Here is a 19,495-nt window from a genome sequence, read left to right as displayed (position 1 = left end):
CCATGTCCAGCGAACAGCATTGAATTTCTGTGTTTATTTTGGCTGCTAACAAGTTTTAACCGGATATGCCGATATTCAGCACTAACCGGTTAAATTTTTAGCGGTCAAAGATAGGTCTGCCATCTAAGTGGCCTAGTTTGACTGCTCAGCATAGCTGGCTTTTCGCTGAATATCTGTGTCTAATGAGCTGTCACACAATATAGCCAGTTAGCGACTAGCTACTAACTGTGATATTCAGCGGGAGATATTGCTCCTCCCTTATACCCCTGAGCTGAGGAGTTCTGTAGGGCTCGGCCCTGTCATCATTACTCTTTAACATTTATTTGAATCCATTGATAAATCTGATTGAGGACTTATGTTTGAATGCATACTGCTATGCAGATGATATACTCATCCTTCCTAAGATATCTCCAACTACATTAGATCCATCCCATCTTCATAAATGGTTAGTGGTAGTAGCTGGCTCACTACAGCAAAACCGACTTGTCCGAAACATCAGTAAAACTACAGTTTGATGGATAACAGGAAAGGATACCACCACAGATATGATACTTTTCTTGTTCAATAAGCCTGTATGACTGGTTTTCCTTTGAGGAACAGATTTCCTGTCTCTCAAAAAAAGCATTTTTTCTACTGTGACAGCTGAGGTCGGTAAAGGGTTACTTTGATGAGGCTGTGTTACAAACATTAATATATGCCCTACTTACCTCTAGATTGGATTATGGTAATACAATCTAACTGGGCCTGCCAGGTCGCCAACTTAAAAGGTTGCAAACCATTCAAAACACTAGAGAATGCCAGGCTGTTTGACCATGTAACCCCCTTGTTTGTAAAGTACCATTGGTTACTTGTCCCATTTAGAAACAAATTCAAGGTCCTGTGCCTAGTGCACAGGTCTTTATGAGAACATCAACCTGCATACCCTAAATAGGTGGACATTGCTATATACACCAACAAGATACTTTAGATCCGTACAAGACTTTAGAATGAATTCACCTTCCCTGGTGAAAGCCCATTAGGCAATCACGAGGGATAGGACCTTCTTCAGGCTAGAACTGGCCCTTTGGAATGGCCTGCCAAGAGAAATCCATGGGGAAGTAAATTATAAGAAATTTAAGGCCGTTTTGAGAACTTATTTATTTTAGCAGGCTTTTGAATTATGACCCAGGAGTGTAAAGTTCTATTTTTTTTTCTTTTCTTTAAGTTTGATTATATTATGTCTTTTATGTGTACGAGTGTTGGACTTCTTGGATGAATGTGATTATGTCTGTCCTATTGATTTTATGGAGTTCCTTTCTAATTTTTATTTTGATTGTTTACTGTAAACCATTCTGGTCTGGTAAAGGTGAGCGGTATATCAAGTTTTTTAAATAAATATAAACTTAAAATCGTACAAAACACTGCTGTTCGCATTCTATCCCACCATGATATGACCATGTCTCTTCCCTCTTAAAACATCACCATTGGCTCCTGATCAAGTCTCACATTATGCACAAGGTTGTCACGATTACATTTCATGCTCTTCATTCAGGCTCTCCTTCCTATATAGCTGGTTTAATTACACCTTATCACCCTCCGTGGCTTCTCTGGTCTGCATTTGACTCTCGCTTTGCTATTCCTCTAGTCCACTTCACAAGATTTGACTACACTCATCACTCTGCCTTCTTTTACCTTGCACCATCCCTCTGGAACTACATTCCCTTGGAGTTTATTTATTTATTTGTGACATTTGTATCCCGCATTATCCCAAACAAGTTTAAGTTCAATGTGACTTACAATAGACAGTATTGGATACATAACTAAGAATAATGCATAAGAAAGTAATTTGTTGTAAGAATCCAATTTTATAATACACTATCATAAACATACTGGGATAGCTATGGATGTTTAACATTTTGAAAATCTATTATGAATGAGAAATTGTACATAACGCAAAGAGAATAGAATAATAACCAATTCAGGTGATAATTAATTGTTTGAGATATGGTTGTTCTTTGTGAGGGTTTGTTTGAATAGGAACGATTTGAGGATTTTGCAGAATCTAGTATATTTTTGCACATTTTTTCAATTTGGGAGGCGTAGTCTGAGATAGTTTCTTGCCTCATATTTAGTGTTTCTTTGAGGTAAGTTTATTAATGGTACCATATAATCTGGAGATGTCCATTTAGTAGAGTTGCGCTCTGAGCTCTCCTATCCTTGTTTTTGTTGTTGTTTGAAAGCCCTTCTATTTTCTTTAGCCTTTAGCATTCTAGGACCGCCTCTGTATGGGGGTTACTAGAGCCCAGACCCAGCTAATGGTCAGCATTTCTTGCCCCGTCACCCCACTTCCTCCCTGCTTGTGCTCTTCTCTCCTTGCTTTATGCTAATTTTCCCCTTTCCTAGGTACAAATAAGTACCTGTATATAATATGTAAGCCGCATTGAGCCTGCCATGAGTGGGAAAGCGCGGGGTACAAATGTAACAAAATAATAAAAATAAATATTGGAGTTCTTTTCATTTTCTGCTTCATGTTTTATACATCGCTTTGATGTGTTGTGCCAAAAGGCAATATATCAAGAACTACATAAACATAAGCCCTATTTAACTGGCCAGGAGTCATTCCTGGCCAGTTAAGTAGTTTTGAATATTGGGTGGATTTGCGTATTTACAAAATTATTGAATTGTAGGTGTTAGTTTTATAAAGGCAACATAGGTGCCTGTGTGTCTTTACCACAGGGAATGCAGACGCATCAATTTATGCCTTGCTCTGAGGCAGGCGTAATTGTAGGCATGTATGTTGGGAAGAATGGACAAAATAAATGCACATGTGCCAATCTCACCCCTACTAAACTCTTCTCCGCCTCTGACAATGCATAAATTGCATCACATGAAAGTAGGTGCTCTGTATCTGTCCTCATACATTAAACACATACATACTGTACCCCACACAATTTTATAAGTAGCTCCTCAAGCACATGTGAAGGGTAATTTTATGAACTATCACCTAGGTTGGGAGGCAGAAAAGCCCCAAAACAACAGAAATTACAGTGAAGATGAAGCCAATGAGTTGTCAGACAAAATGTATCAGGCCATCAGTGTGTATGTGTGTGTGTGTGGGGGGGGGTGGGGGTGGGGGGGTGGGGGTGGAGGGATCTTCAAGTGAAAAACTTGTCTGGGTAACTCCCAGACTTAATACAGGCAGATCGGTTTAATAGCAACCCCTGTTGTTTTTCTCAAATTGCACTTCTACTTGAAGAATATCAAAATGAAGGTAAAATTATTTATTTATGCTTGGAATTCATTTTAGGGGCCTTGATGCTCTCACTAAGAAAGGGAAGTCTTCCACAATGGATTTGCCTATAGAATCGGTCAATTTGAGTCTTCAAGACCTGATTGGTTACTTCCATCCACCTGATGAACATTTAGAACATGAGGACAAACAAAACAGGCTTCGAGCATTAAAGAATCGACAGAATCTCTTCCAGGAAGAGGTATAGAATTATTGATCTTAATATGAAACAGTATTAAATAAATGTGTGTTTTTGAGAATTTAGTTGTGGACATTGCACTGAAGTTGCAACCAGCATTGGACTGTGGGAGCCTATCAAACATATAAAAGGCGAGTGTCGTACACTTGCAAATGTGCAGTAGAGACTTCCCTCTCTGCCCCGCCCCTGCATCAATACGTGATGAGGGGGGCGGGACAGAGTGGGAAGTCTCTACTGCGCATGCCGCAGACGTACTCGCAAACGCTCCGCCCTCCCCCTCCCCCCCCGAGGTCACTGCTACCGCTCACCCCACCCGGAGTCGCCGCCACCGCCGCCCCTCCACCCGGCCCGAGCACTGTCTTTCTTATTGCGTTACGGCACACGGGGGCGGGACACAGGCAGAGAAGGAAGCCCGTCCCGATGACAGCTTTGCTGATGTGCCTGCTGCGTCTGCGTGGTGCGATGTAAGTTCAATAACAGACAGTGCTCAGGCCAGGGGGGGGGGGGGCCAAGCAGCGGCGACCTCGAGGGGGGGGGGCCTCGGAATCCCCATTCCAAAACTAGCCCGTTTACATGGGCTCAACGGCTAGTTTAAATATATTAAACACCTGTGTTACCATTGAAAGTGTGTTAAGGTGGCATTAAAGTGAGCTTAATAGTGTTTAATGCCACTCTCTGCATAAGCACTTTTGAATATCAGGTCGATAGTATCTGAATGTTTAGCAATTTGAATGACTCAATATTATCAGTACAATTTTTGAAACATAAGATAAGGGGGAGTTATGGATTGCTCACCTGGTGGCCAACATATAATTCCCTTTGAATATTGGCGCAATACATTCTAATACTCCAATATTAATTTTTAGACTTCTGGCTTTCAGATACAGTCAATTCAAAGTATGCTTTTTTTTTATTTGGATTCATAACTTGTCTAGCCCTTGAAAGGAGTAATTTGGAATCCTTTATATATCTTTATTAATATTCACATGAGTATTCTAGCTTTGCTATGTTGATTGTATCTTTTGAAGATAGCTCAGCCCAATCCATGCACCCCTAAGCAACTGTCAGCTTTCACCAATGAATTCATCACAAAGCTATCTGTAAATGTATAACTTATTTTGAATATTAGTCTGTTCATGGCCTGATGTTCATTTCCAGATTTTTACATGGTGAATCATCACTGTTGATTCATTCATGTCCTACTCATATTTATTTCCATGGGAAAATACATATGACAAAGTTGAAAATGATAATACACTAATGTAGAAGTATTCAGCACTTCATTTGTTTCTTCTACTGGAAATTTTCTCTAATGTTCACTTGAAATCACTTTCTTTGTTTTTCTGAATATTGAATTGCTGTTCTCTCTGCTTCCAAGTCCTACATTTGCCACATACTGATCCAGCAAACATGGGTTGGCCATCTGTGATTAGTTTAAGTGGCTGCATTTTTATAGTTGTGCTATTTGTATATATTTTCTGATTATTTGTAATACTTTCTGTACACAGATAAATTTACGACGATATTTTAAAGCACTAGGACTGTGGTGACATAGAGGTAGATTTAAGAATTATAATCCAAAAATTAGGCTCCAGGATGATGCACACTAACCCTCAAATTCTATAATAGCGTTAAAAATTGTGTGCGCAAATTGTGGCACGTGTCCAATTTGCACATTCATTTTAATTGAATAATGAGCTAACACCAATAATTGGCTTGTTAACAAGCAATTATTGGCACTAATTAGATTTAATTGAAATATAGGCATATAAATTTAGGCATGGGATCTGCGTCTAAGTTTTATGTGTGAGTTCAAAAAGAGGGTGTGGAAATGGGAGGTTCATGGGCAGAACAAGGGCATTCCTAAAATTAACACATGTAGTTATAGAAAAAGGAAGAAACACACTTAATTTTGGCACGAAGATTTGCACCACGTTTCAATTGGTGCAAATGGCCGCACCTAAAGTTAGGCGCGATTCCCAGGCATAAGCGCTATTCTATAAACTGCACCTAACTTTAAGCATGGCTTATAGAATAGTGCTTTCTTCAGTGCCAATTTTTTCAGCCCCATTTATAGAATTCACCCCTAAATGCGAATTCTATAATAGTAGGTCTACTGCCAATATAGGATACGAGTGTACGTCTTCAGTTTTGCACTTAGCTATATGCATGAGCACTTACACCATGTCACAGGCTTTTGTAAGTATTTGCACCTAACTGTTGGTAGTTAGGTGTGTAACTCCCAGTGTGTTTTTTGTAGCAAAAAAGGTGCCAGTGCTCAAATGCTAGGCTACCTTTCAAGAGTGGGGTGATCACTGAGGGACCCACCCCATAATAGCCAGGCCCCCTGCAACCAGCCACAGAATCTATGACAAGACATAATTGGTGTATAGAGCCTGAGCTCTATCATTAAAACTTGGGGCCTGTGGGTCAATTTTAGCAGACAATAGAAAAGGTGCCAGTACTTCATACCCCCAAATACCCCCTCAAAAAAAACCCCTAGTAACTCCTAGGACTGTATAATATGTACTCTTAACTCCTAGGCATGCACCAGGCCCACCCATGCCCTTCCCACATCCCCACCTCCCTGGAAGTTGTGCATGATAGAATTTGCATGCAAAACTTCTAGAATAGTGACTAAGGGCAATTAGATGCACAATTGCTAATTGGTTCCAATTAGCACCGATTTAAGCCAATACTGACCTCATTCTATAAACTGTGTGCATAAATTTGTGCACTAAACATAAATTTGGATGCACAGGTTTATAGAATTAAGGGCTAATGTAACTCTACATGAGCAGAAGTAATCAATCCTAGTGAAAACTCTGACTTTCTCTTTACTCTGTTTGGTGCAATTAATAGTGTAATACTGTGCCACCTATCAGACCAGATTCAGTAAATGGCGTTCAAAATTGGATGCTGAAAAAAATTGGCACTATGCGTGATTCCATAAAGGCCACATACCCTTTATAGAATCGCACTGAGCGCTGATTCCCATGCCTAACTTTAGGTGCCAGATTTACACTTGCTGAAACCTTGTGTAAATGCTGGCACCCAAGTTAGGCGTGCTGATGCCGTATTCTAAATTATGCGTGCAACTTTTTGGAATGTCCCTGACACTCCCATGGCCATGCCTCCTTTTTGGGTTACCCACGAGTAGAGTTAGGCGCCATGCCTTATAGAATAGTGTACAGCCAGATGCACACACAAATATTAATGAATGCCAATTAACATCGATAATTGATTGTTAGCACCCAATCATTGACAGTGAAATGTTCATTATTCAATGAAATTGTGCACGCATCTTGAGCACGCAAATCTGGACACCATATATAGAATCTGGTGGATTGTGTGAAATTATTTGGCCTATGTCACCAGTGCAGGTTATAGTGGCTATTGCATGTATTACTCACTGAGTACTGTTAATTAATATTACTTCCCAGATACTACGTATTGAGTATTTTCTTTCCAGGGTATGATCAATCTTGTCCTCGAATGCATTGACCGCCTGCATGTGTATAGCAGTGCCGCTCACTTTGCCGATATAGCTGGGAAGGAAGCTGGAGAGGCTTGGAAGTCTATTCTAAACTCTTTGTATGAGTTACTAGGTGAGGATGCATGAGTAATCTTTGTGTAATAAACTCTTCTAAGAAAAAGGAACAAGTGAAAAAATAACATTGTGCTAATTAAGTGTTGACTATCTGAAGTGATCCCAGAGTTGAGTTATATTTTATATGTAGTAATGCACTCAAGCTTGCAAATAATTGGTTTGAAACTCCAAAATCACAGTTTCACACTACCTGTGTGTGGTGTAGGATATAGGAAGCAATTGTCACCCACAATTACATATAAATCATTCAACATATGAAGTGGAGAAATAAAGGGGATTCAGTAGCGCCACCCAGCCAGCCCAAGATGATCAGACTATAAGGCTTGGGTTCGGCACAGCATCATCTAGCCCCCTAAAAAAAACTCCACACTAGTAAATGTCCAAAATATCAAAAATGGACTTGAAATGTCCTGAGGGTTAACAATGAATAAATTCCTGTATCTGAACAGTTGAGATCACAGGATATATATTAATATTTACTGCTTTACAATATGCTGCTATGATGAAGCTACCGATTACTTATCTTGACTCCCAATGTAATGGTGTCACTCAAACGATCAGTAGCTGAATCGGGTCACCGGTGGAGGGGCGGGGAAACCCGTATTATCGAAACAAGATGGACGTCCATCTTTCGTTTCAATAATACTGGTTTCCCCGCCCCTCTCCTTCGAATATGAGCCTGTCAGTTACTATACAAAACTGGGAATGGACATAGGAAGCATTATCCAGCTAGCATGTTGCAATTAGTGCATGCTAACTGAATAATGCAGAGCTAACGTGGGAACACTTAGAGGGGCATAATCGAAAGGGACAGCCAAGTTTTGCTGAGGACGTCCTCGCAAAACATCCCGGTGGAGGGGCAGGGAAACCCGTATTATTGAAACAAGATGGACGTCCATCTTTCGTTTTGATAATACAGTCAGGGAAGCCTAAATCCTGAAATTTAGGTCGTCCTTAGAGATGGTCGTCCCTAGACTTCCACCTGCCACATCACACCATCATTGATTGTCACTTGCTGTTTCCCTTCTGGCGGGACGTGGCAGAAAGAAGCCTGTGAGGCCTGCACAGGCAGTGGACGTGCATTGCTGCTGCTGCTGCCAGCGAAGGTGCTAAGGTAGAGTGGGTGGGGAGCTGATGGGCTGTGGGCGGAAATAAATGGCAGAACCAGGGGTGGGGGAGAGGGAGAGAAATGCAGGATAAAGAGGAGGGGGAGCTCACCCAAAATGACAGATCTGGTTACACCTTTGCTACAAAGACATTATTGGCCAGCACCTCTGTAGTGGGGTTGGGGTGGGGGGGAATGGTGTATTTTCTGCAGCTATGCAAATAGTTGCAGCCACAGAAAGATTGATAAGCTCTGCTGTAGAAGTAAAGTTGCATCAGCTTTTTTTCTGCTTTCATAACAGCTCTTCAGGAAACTTTGCACTTTTTTAAATAAAATATGTCAGCGGCAGTAAAATTACCTGACATTGCAGCTGAGGTCCTAGAAATAATAAAATAGTGGATGCTTTTTTTTGTTGTTGTTGCTGTTGTTTTTATTTATTTATTTATTTATTTATTTGAGACTCATTACTTCTGCTTTGATATTGTGATGTCTGAAAAGCAAGATTCCTTGCTCTAACAAAATCAAACATGGTTTACTTGTTTTCGTGCAAAAATTGTTTAAGGCCTTTAAACTTACAACAACTTTCTTCTAATGCAACCTAAAGTCAATTAACGACAAACAATGAGTTGTTATCTCATTGAACTAAGACTTTTCTGTTCTGGTTTGTACAATAGGTAGTCCTAAAAGAAGATACATATGTAAGGTTGTAATCCGTCTAGAACTTTGAACAGTGTGGAATATAAAGAGGTCTTTTACTAAGCCGTGGTAGCATTTTTAGCTCGCTGTAGAAAACAGATGGCGGTAAAATGCTAATAGACCCATAGGAATATAATGGCCGCCTCGGCATTTACCACCAGCTGATTTCTACCGCGAGCTAAAAACACTAAATGTTTTAATAATTAACTAAATCCACATTGAAACCTACATAGAGATGGCATTATTTTTTTTAGTTCAATATTTGTATTGACTTCAAATTACAATATAGAAACAGCAACAACTCAAAATTCAAAAACTCCCCTCCCCTTCTCCCAGGTCACATAGAGGGGCATTTTCGATATGACGTCTAAGCCTGACTTTAGTCATTTTGAAAAAAACATCCAAAATCTGAATAAGAAAGAAGTTAATTTTCCAAAAAGAAAAACGTCTGTCTTTTGTTTTTGAAAATACTGTTTCTAAAAAGGTTTTGTGCTTTGGATGTTTTGTTTTTTGGTCCATTAAAAAAAAAAAAAACATGTCCAAGTGTAAAACGTAGAAAATCAAGCCACTGTGATGTAGGAGGGGCCAGCATTTTTAGTAGACTGGTCTCTCAGACATCCCAGGAGGTAAATGGGGCACCCTAGGGGGCACTGCAGTCGACTTCAAAAACATGCTCCCAGGTACACATCTCACCGTTGCTCCCTTTTCTTGTCTGCTGAGCCCCTCAAACCCACTGACCACAACTACATAATAGCCGTTATGGGTGAAGGGGGCACCTATGTGTGGGTACATTGGGTTTCTGGTGAGTTTTGGAGGGCTCACAGTTTCCCCCACAAATGTGAAAAGTAGAGAGAGATAGGGCCCACAGTCCCCGACTACATGGTGCACTGCACTGACCATTACACTACTCCAGGGACCTGCTTGCTGATCTAATAGACCTGCCTCTAACATCTGAGGCTGTTATAGAGGTTGCTAAATCATATTTGTATTCACATTTGTGTGTGGAGGGATCAGTGGCAACTGGGGGTGGGGGGGGGGTCACCCCGGATTCCTTCCAGTGGTCATTGGGTCATTTAGGGCACCCTTTTATGCCTTATTCGTTATAAAAACAGGTCTAGCTCAAAACGTCTTAATTTTAGTCCTGGACACTTTTGTTTTGATTTGAAAAACATCCAAGTGTTAGGAACGCCCAGATCCCACCCATAACATGTCCCTGACATGCCCTTTTCTGATCTGAATGCATTTATGACGGACTTCATAGAAAAACATCTAAAAATTTGTTTTGAAAATACCAATTTGGATGTTTTTGTGAGAAAAGCGTCCAAATGCAAATTTATGCCACTTTTTGGACATTTTTTTCTCATTTGAAAATGAGTTCCATAGTAATACAATGCTGAGATTACATACAAACTACACATTGTTAACTTGACAATAAGTATCAAGTGGTGCCCACATTCTCTTTAAGCAGTGGTTTCCAACACGTGGCCGCAGTAGTATAGTATTAAAGCCCCATAACACCCAGTTGAAAAATTAAATTTGCTCACCAGAAGGATGCAACACTATCCGGAGGCAGATAGAGAGAAGGCCCCATGAAGCTCTACTGGGTTGCGAGTTCCAACATGCACACACGTGAACATGAGCTACACGCTACCCAGCGGAGCTTCACAGGGCCTTTTCTCTCTATCCACCTCCGAATGGTGCCGCATTCTTCCTGTGAGCAGTTTTAGGGGGTCTTTCATTAAGGTGCACTGGTGTTTTTAGCTTCAACTTAAAATCAGCTGGCATTAAACACTGAGACACCCATTATATATCTATGGGCATCTCAGCGTTTAGCTCAAGCTAACTTTTAGCATGAGCTAAAAATGCTAGCGCATCTGAACGCTCTATCACAATCTAAATGGTGTCTGGAAAAATGGGATCCCCCAATATTTTCCCAAATAACCTTATTTATTTATTTGTTGCATTTGTACCCCACATTTTCCCACCTATATGCAGGCTCTATGTGGCTTACACAATACCGTAAAGGCATTTGCAAGTCCGGTAAAGAACAGATACAAGGTTATGTTGTGTTCGAATAGGTAGGTGTAGGTGTATTCCAGGCTCCTTTAAGGTAGAAAGGATATCAATAGAAATCAAACAAAATAAAACATGGAAAAGAAAATAAGATGATACCTTTTTTATTGGACATAACTTAATACATTTCTTGATTAGCTTTCGAAGGTTGCCCTTCCAGAACACTGCACCAGTGATTTCACAGTAAGAATACTGAAAGGTAATTCTAAAACAATACAGGAACGTAAGACCTTTGAAATAAGAATGATTGAATATTTTGACACCCAACAAACAGGACTTAATAAGGATCTGGGTTTTCTAACTCATTATAAAACATAAAGCTGTATTTCTCTGTTTATTTCTCTGTTTATTACCCTCCTCTCACCTACCAACACCCATTCTGTTAGAATATCAATGAAATGCTTTGATATCCCCATGCATACCCCCACCCTCCCACTCTGTCAGACAGTCAAAGTAATGCTTTGATGTTTCTCTCATATATACTATCTGCTACCTCATTTGCTTATTTCCGATCTGAGGAAGAAGGGCAACCTTTGAAAGCTAATCAAGAAATGTATTAAGTTATGTCCAATAAAAAAGGTATCATCTTATTTTCTTTTCCATGTTTTATTTTGTTTGATTTCTATTGATAACCTTTAAGAGTGGACTAACACGGCTACCACACCTCTCTACTTAAGGTAGAAAGGAGAAAGGTTGTATATTGGTTTAGTTGTGTAGCCGGATGTGGGGATTTATGTTGGATCTGAAGGGTAGGCAATTTTGAAGAGGTTGGTTTTTAGTGATTTTCTGAAGTTTAGGTGGTCTTGGATTGTTTTCATAACTTTTGGGAGTGTGTTCCATATTTGTGCGCTTATGTAGGAGAAACTTGATGCATAGGTTGTTTTGTATTTGAGTCATTTGCAAGTTGGGTAGTGGAGGTTTAGGTATGTACGAGATGATCTAGATCTCTTTCTGGTTGGTAGGTCAATAAGGTCTATCGTATCCTGGGACTACACCGTAGATTGTGGACCAGGGTGGAGATTTTGAAGTTGACCTTAAAAATTCCTACTCTAGCTGAAACTTCTGCCTGAAATTTGAGACATTTCTGAGTAGTGTATTTTTCAACAGGATGGAGCTCCAGTGCACTGAGTTTGCAAAACAGTTGAACTCTTAATAAAACCCCATAATTCATTGAGCCCAGTGGCACTGAAGACTTTGTGAATGTGTCAAGATTGAAGGAGAACGCTTTGGGGCCCTTTTACTAAGCTGCGTAAGCTCCTATGTGTGCCCAACACGCGCCAATTCTGAGTTACCACCCGGCTACCGCATGGTCCAGGCGGTAATTTCATTTTTGATGCACGTCCAATAGGCGCATCAGAAAATATTTTTATTTTCTGGTTCACGGGCGGTAATCAGCATTTGGATGCACGTTGACCATTACTGCCCAGTTAATGATTGAGACCAAATCACTGAGTTAATGGCTGGTGGTAAGGTCTCAGACCCAAAATGGATGCACACCAATTTTCATTTTGTCGCATGGCCATTTTCGCCCCCCCCCCCCCCCCAAAGGCATTTTTTACAGGTGCACTGAAAAATGATTCTGTGCACAGCCAAAACACACGCTTACACTACTGCAGGCCATTTTTCAGTGCACCTTAGTAAAAGGACCCCTTTGAACACAAAGTATGAATTAACTAAGAAAAAAACCCCTCCATTATACTAATGCATGTTTAAAGGTAATACTAAATGTCAATTGCAAAGTATTTTGAAACTATGTAAAGTGTCCCATTTTTTCCAGACATCATTTTTGATTTTCATATGTCAAAAATATTTTGATTTTTGTGGTGATGATTTCATTAAATGTCAGTAGAACATGTTTCTGGAGTTATGGGCTAGCTACATTGTTTGACTGCATTACTGTGGACCTATATTTACCCAAACTGATTATTACAGATGTTTTTATTTGTTTTTTTTGTTTGCAGCTGCTCTTATTAGAGGAAACCGCAAAAACTGTGCTCAGTTTTCAGGCTCTCTAGACTGGCTGATCAGCAAATTGGAGAGACTGGAAGCCTCCTCTGGTATGTTTCCTGTTGTGTTTTCCTTTTGGAAGACTTTCATTGAGATTGTTTTGAGAGTAGGTTTGAATCTGGACTGCAATATTATTTTAAATGCTGTAGGAGAAAATGGTGGAATGCAAAGGTAATGCTTCCCAGCTGAGTCCTGAATTTGATTTCATTTTGCTGCCCCGGCTTTGACACAGTCTGCTTGATTTATATTGTAGCAATGTGAAACTCACCCATGTACCTCTTTTCAAAAATAGGAGAAACTGATGAAAACTGCAAACCAGGTGCTAAGCTGCTATTGAGTAGACATCTTTTCTGTAATATAATACTACTGTTTTCTGAAGAAGTGTCAGGGAAGGATTCTATTCCATCTTATTCGTAAACAGAGAACTGATTTTTATATGAAATATTAACTATTGAAGGGTCATCTTACTAAGGTGTACTAGTGCAGTATTTCCCAAGTCTGGTCCTGGAGTACCCTTTGCCAGTCAGGTTTTCAGGATATCCACAATGAATATGCATGAAACAATTTTGCATATAATGGAGGCAGTGTATGCAAATCTCTTTCATGCATATTCATTGTGGATATCCTGAACCCATGACTGGCAAGGGTTACTCCAGGACCGGACTTTGGAAACACTGTGCTAGCAGATTTAGTGCTCACTAACGATTCATATGCTAAATTCCATGCAGGCTACTGTATATCTATGGGCTTTTTAGCATTTAACGCACACTAATTTGTGTGTGTGTGATGTATTAGCAGAATACGTGTGTGTGGGATGTATTAGCAGAATGCGTGTGTGTGTGGGGGTGGGGGGGATGTAAAAAGTAGCACATATGAGCTTATCTTGTTGGGCAGACTGGATGGACCGTGCAGGTCTTTTTCTGCTGTCATCTACTATGTTACTATGTAATTTGTTAGCGTGTGCTAAATCCGTTAGTGCATCTTAGTAAAACAACTCCCGAGTGACTGTGTGAGAATAAAAACAAGAGCAGTGCACAGAAAAAAATGATTTATTTGCAGATCTTTTTTCCTTAGTTTTGGACATTTTTTAAATTAAGGGTTCTTTTACTAAGGTGTGCTGAAAAGTGGCCTGCGCTGGTGTAGATGCGTGATTTGGACACGCACAGGTCCATTTTTCAGCGCACCTGCAAAAAAGGCCTTTTTCTTTTGGCCGAAAATGGGATGTGTGGCAAAATAAAAACTGGCGCACGTCCATTTTGAACCTGAGACCTTACCACCATCCATTGACCTAGTAGTAAGGTCTCATGCATTAACTGGGCGGTAATGGTCTACGCATGTACAGTGCTGATTACCGCCCAGTTAGTGCTGCGCGCCAGAAAATAAAATATATTTTCCAGCACACTTAGTGGATGCACGTAAAAAATGAAATTACCTCCCAGGCCACGTGATAGCTGGGTGGTAGTTGTAGTTCAAAAGTGGCACATGTAGGATGCACGTACATGCCTATGCGGCTTAGTAAAACGGCCCCTAATTTTGATGTGATTCATTTTGGTAATAAAAAATTTGTAACATGTTTTGAGAAGTTCTTAATATGCAGAAATCAACTAAACACACATTAATTTATAGGTTACTGTTCATTCAATTGATTTTGCATGCACCAGTATTTTTAAGCTACATGGAAAAATAGTTCGTTTACAGGAGAATGGAAAACAAATTTGTTCTATTTACAGGTCATTTCAGACTCCTCCCATCCTCCCCCAATTTAGGACATTTCTTTTGGTTTATTTGTTTTTTAATTTTGATTCATTGTTTATTGAAGCGCTTACTCCCCTCCTATCATTCCCCTAACTCTTCCTTCCTCCTTTATGCCCATCTTACCTATCCACACATAAATGATTACCTCTTTACTTACAATATTATAGCTGCATCCATTTTATATCACTTTGTTAACATGATTTACTATGTAAGCTGCATTGAACCTGCTAATGAGTGGGGAAAGTGCAGGGTATAAATGTTACAAATAAATAAATAAATCAACTTTATGCACATTAATTCATAGGTTACTTCTCATTAAATTGATTTTGTATGTACCAATATTTATAAAGTAGGCTATCACACCAAGGGTAAGAATTCTATATATGGATCTGAAAAAAAATGCTATTCTATAGGCCACGCTTACATTTAGGCACAGTTTATAGCATAGCTCTTATGCCCAGGAATCACGCCTAACTTTAGGCATAGCCATTTGCACCGACTGAAACACGGTGCAGTGTATGTTCCTAAAATAGGCGTATATCCCCCCTTATTCTATAACAACACATGTAAATGCTAGGAATGCCCCTGTTCCTCCCATGACCCTCCCATTTCTGCACCCCCTTATTACCTCACACATAAAATTTAGATGATGATCCTGCACCTAAGCTTATGCAAGTAAATTCCATTTAAATCTAATTAGTGCCAAGAAATGCTTGTTAAAAGCCAATTATTGGCGCTAATTAGAGTGTTATTCAATTAAATTGCACGCAAATTGGGTCTGCAAAATCTTTGGTGACCTTTATAGAATTAGGAGGCAAATGTGTGGCAATAAATGCACATCCATATTCATGTTATCCATTAGAAACTGTACAGGCCTGACTGAGGAAGATTTTCCAGTTGTGACATAATAGAAATAATAAGAAATGTTATCTATTAATTTGCTGAAAAGCTTTGGAAGAAGACACCTTGGGCCTGATATTGAAAATGATTTAAATGGCAGTAAGCCCAATGCGGGCTTACTGCTCGCTAAAGCAGAAGTACCGCCGGTCTACTGCAGCAGATTAAAAAATCTGCCCAACTGAATTTTTCAATAAAATATTCAATTATTTAAATGAAAACATGGAGGAAAAGACTTCAGGTTTTTTAGTGCCTTACAAGTCTCTCAACAATTCTAATGTCTCACAACAGTACTAAAGGCTACTGAATTACTGCCATCATGAATCTAAAAAATCCTCCACCTTCCTTTATTTCATTTAAATCTACTGTTTGTTTTTTTGTCTTTTTTTAAATAAAATTATATTATATTTCAATCTATATAAATATTGGCTTAATAGGAGTGAATGCGGAAATGGTCTGGAGGGGCTAAGAAGAGGTTGAGAGAGGGCGTGTAAAGAGATGGGACATGGGAGGAGTTGAAAGAGAGAGGTGAAAGTATGAACAGAAATAAGAAAAGAAAACAAACCAGAGGTCAAAGGTTGCCATGACACTCACCACATTGCACTCTTCCATTTTATGTTAAATTGTTGTGCCTAGCATCTTATCCATTACAATTTATGCATATTTCCAATAGTAACAATGAGCTTGATTGTGTGCAATTTTCCTCTTGTACTGTACTTTTGGCATAAACATTTGAAAATCAGTCTGAATATTCTGTGCAATTATAGCTAACAAGCACTTAACACTTTTAACTTATTTATTATAAACATTTGAAAATCAGTCTGAATTATTCCGTGCAATTATAGCTATCTAGCATGTAACAGTTTAACTTATTTAGTAAATAAATTAACTTTTACCAGCTCAATCACATTCTTGTTACCAAATGCAAAATTTCACTTTAAGCCTAAAAGGAATGCATGTGCTTGAAGTTAAAATTAACGCTGGCTTTTTATTCAACAGCATAAGCAGATAAGAACATAAAATGCTGTGCTGGGGTCAGATCAAAAGTCCATCAAGCCCAGTATCCTGTCTCTGACAATAGCCAATCCAGATCATTAGGAAGTGCCTTGAAAATCCCCCCCAAATTAGATCAATTACTTGCAGTTCCCTCCCAGAGATGAGCGGTAGCATTCCAAGGTCTGCTCTGCTAGAAACTGCTTATAGATATCTTCTCTAGGAATTTCTCCAAACCCCCTTTATACTCAGCTATGGGGCCAATGTAGTTATCGTGTCTTAGAGCTGTGCATTACAGTCCAGCATATGGCTTCCTCGTGCAAGTGTAAAGAAAAATGTTTGCTCCCCAGTGCAGTATATGCAAATAGACTGTACAAAAATAATGCACTTACATGGGAGAGCACACAAGACTCATGCCACAGAGCTAGGTTAGTGGCTATTATATTTTTTACACCCAGAGGTTGAATGCTATTTTCTGTGCTTATAGGGGGTAAATTCTATATATGACGGTGAAAAAATCAGCACCAAAAATGCGCTGTTCTGTAAGCTGTGCTCAGAGGGGTCCTTTTACTAAGGTGCGCTGAAAAATGGCCTGCGGTAGGGTAGGTGCGTGTTTTGGGCATGCGCAGGTCCATTTTTCATCGCACCTGTAAAAAGGCCTTTTTTAATTTTTTGCCAAAAATGGATGTGTGCCAAAATCAAAATTGCCGCGCGTCCATTTTGGGTCTGAGACCTTATCGCCAGCCATTGACCTAGTGATAAAATCTCACACGGTAGCCATGCGGTAATGTCCTATGCATGTCATTTGCCACTTGGTGCCCGTCTGATACGCGCATCCGAAAATAAAAATTATTTTTTGTACACGCGTATCGGACATGCGCCAAAATTGAAATTACCACAAGAGCCACGTGGTAGCCATGCGGTAACTCCATTTTGGCGGTTTATAGAATAGAGTTTATGCCTGCGAATTGCGACTAACTTTAGATGTAGCCATTTGCACCAACTGAAATGTGGTGCAAATGTACACACTTAAATTAGGCACATATCCCCCCTTATTCTATAACAACGTGCATAAATGCTAGGAACACCCCCATTCTGCCCATGACCCTCCCATTTCTGTGCCCCCTTTTTTATTCATGTGTAAAATTTAGGAGTGGGATTTACACACGTAAATTACAATAAATTCTAATTAGTGTGAATAATTGCTTGTTAAAAAGCCAATTATTGGCAATAATTAGCTTATTTAATCAAATTGCACATGCAAATTGGTCGCATGCCCAAATGTATGCACACAATTTTTGGTGACTTTTATAGAATTAGGGGGACAATGTTTTCAATACCAACATTATTGATGTGCAGAACAGCATTTCAGCACATGTGCATGCAATTCTGAGTGCTGATACAATTTTTGCAATACCAACAATATTGGTGCATGCGCATATTTCAGACAGAAGGGAGTAGAGGCTGGCCAAGAAGATGAACCACCACAGGAGATGTTGCTAAATCACACTTTTATTCAAAGCACCAATCAGAAGGACCCAACATTGGCCATGTTTTGGTGGTAAAAAACCACCTGCTTCAGCGGTCACAATCAAACTCTCTGTAGATAAGAGGTGTGAATTAGCTTGTACAGAGATACTTGTAATCACAAGGATAGTGCAAAAGCACTAGATGAATGCAGAAACCAAAGCATTCACTACATAGGTTTGATTGTGACCCCTGGAGTAGGTGTATTTTAACCACCGAAACACGACCAGTGTTGGATCCTTCTGATCGGTGCTTTGAATAAAAGTGTGATTTAGCAACATCTCCTGTGGTGGTTCGCCTTTTTGGCCAGCCTCTATTCCCTTCTGGCTGTGTTGCTTTTTTGTAGAGGTTCTGTTTGCTGTGCCTGGGAATGTTATTTCAAGCATAAGCAGTGATATTATTTTGCACATTTCACAATAGACCAGCACTCTTTTTAACCTATATTTTTACATAAACGTTTAACATTTTTTCTAGACATTTTGCTATTGTACTTATATCTCTACACATTTTTCTTTTCTAATAACATCTACAAAGCTAGTTTACATTTATTCTCTGGTCTCCATTTTGTTCAGATTTTGTGTTGTACACTGATCCTCTTGCAGAATGAAAACTAAAATATTTAAGAAGACAGACATCTCTGTTCCAGGACACCTTATTTTATTTATTTATTAGGATTTATCTACTGCCTTTTTGAAGGAATTTGCTCAAGGCGATGTACAGTAAGAATAAATCAAACAGGAGCAATAGATAATTACAGCAGTAAAAATATTCAAATAACAATACCAGCATAGTATACTACTTACAATGTCAACACAATTCATAATAGAACATTTTTAATTGATAGTGTAGGGTATAAGCAAAGATGAAACAAATAAATAGGTAAAAGAGTAAGAGGAGTTAGAAAATAAGGTTTCTAATTTAAAAAAAGGTACACATGAGGTCAGAGAGATGGTTAAATATTATTCCAGCTAGGGTAAGAGTGGATAAACATGTCCTGCTGCAGTATGTGCAGCCCAAGTCATTCCTTGTGTGTGTGAGTGAGACTAACAAGTTAGTTACTTCTTCCATTAAAGGCCTGGTTGAACAGCCAAGCTTTCACTTGCTTCCTGAAGTAGAGATAGTCTTGCGTTAAGCAGAGCCTTTCAGGCAGTGCATTCCAGAGTGTGGGGGCTACTCCAGAGAAGGCTGGCTAGCGGGTATCACATCGTGTAATGTCTTTTGGAGAGGGTGTGGTTAGTGATAGACCTTGCTCTCATCTCCTCCTCCTTCCCTTTCTTTTGGACCCATCTCCATCGAGGAAGCCAGAAAAAATGTGTGGGTCCTGTATATCGGCCGTAAAGCAAAGAAACAGATGTGAAATCTTTA

The 19,495-nt window shown here is 39.5% G+C and overlaps 1 protein-coding gene across 1 annotated transcript in view; it reads left to right on the top strand.

Annotated features, from left to right (window-relative positions):
* The window catches only part of RYR2 (ryanodine receptor 2), a 908,577-nt gene that overhangs the window by 209,696 nt on the left and 679,386 nt on the right, over positions 1 to 19,495 (top strand). Inside the window, 3 exon segments of the mRNA XM_030194683.1 lie at positions 3,287 to 3,470; positions 6,940 to 7,075; positions 12,913 to 13,008. Of these exon segments, the coding sequence (XP_030050543.1) occupies positions 3,287 to 3,470; positions 6,940 to 7,075; positions 12,913 to 13,008 (416 nt within the window).

This window comes from Microcaecilia unicolor, chromosome 3, assembly GCF_901765095.1.
Source record: "Microcaecilia unicolor chromosome 3, aMicUni1.1, whole genome shotgun sequence".
NCBI classification, from domain to species: Eukaryota; Metazoa; Chordata; class Amphibia; order Gymnophiona; family Siphonopidae; genus Microcaecilia; species Microcaecilia unicolor.
The sequence above is the reverse complement of the archived record's forward strand: the minus strand, read 5'-3'. Positions and strand labels throughout refer to the sequence as shown.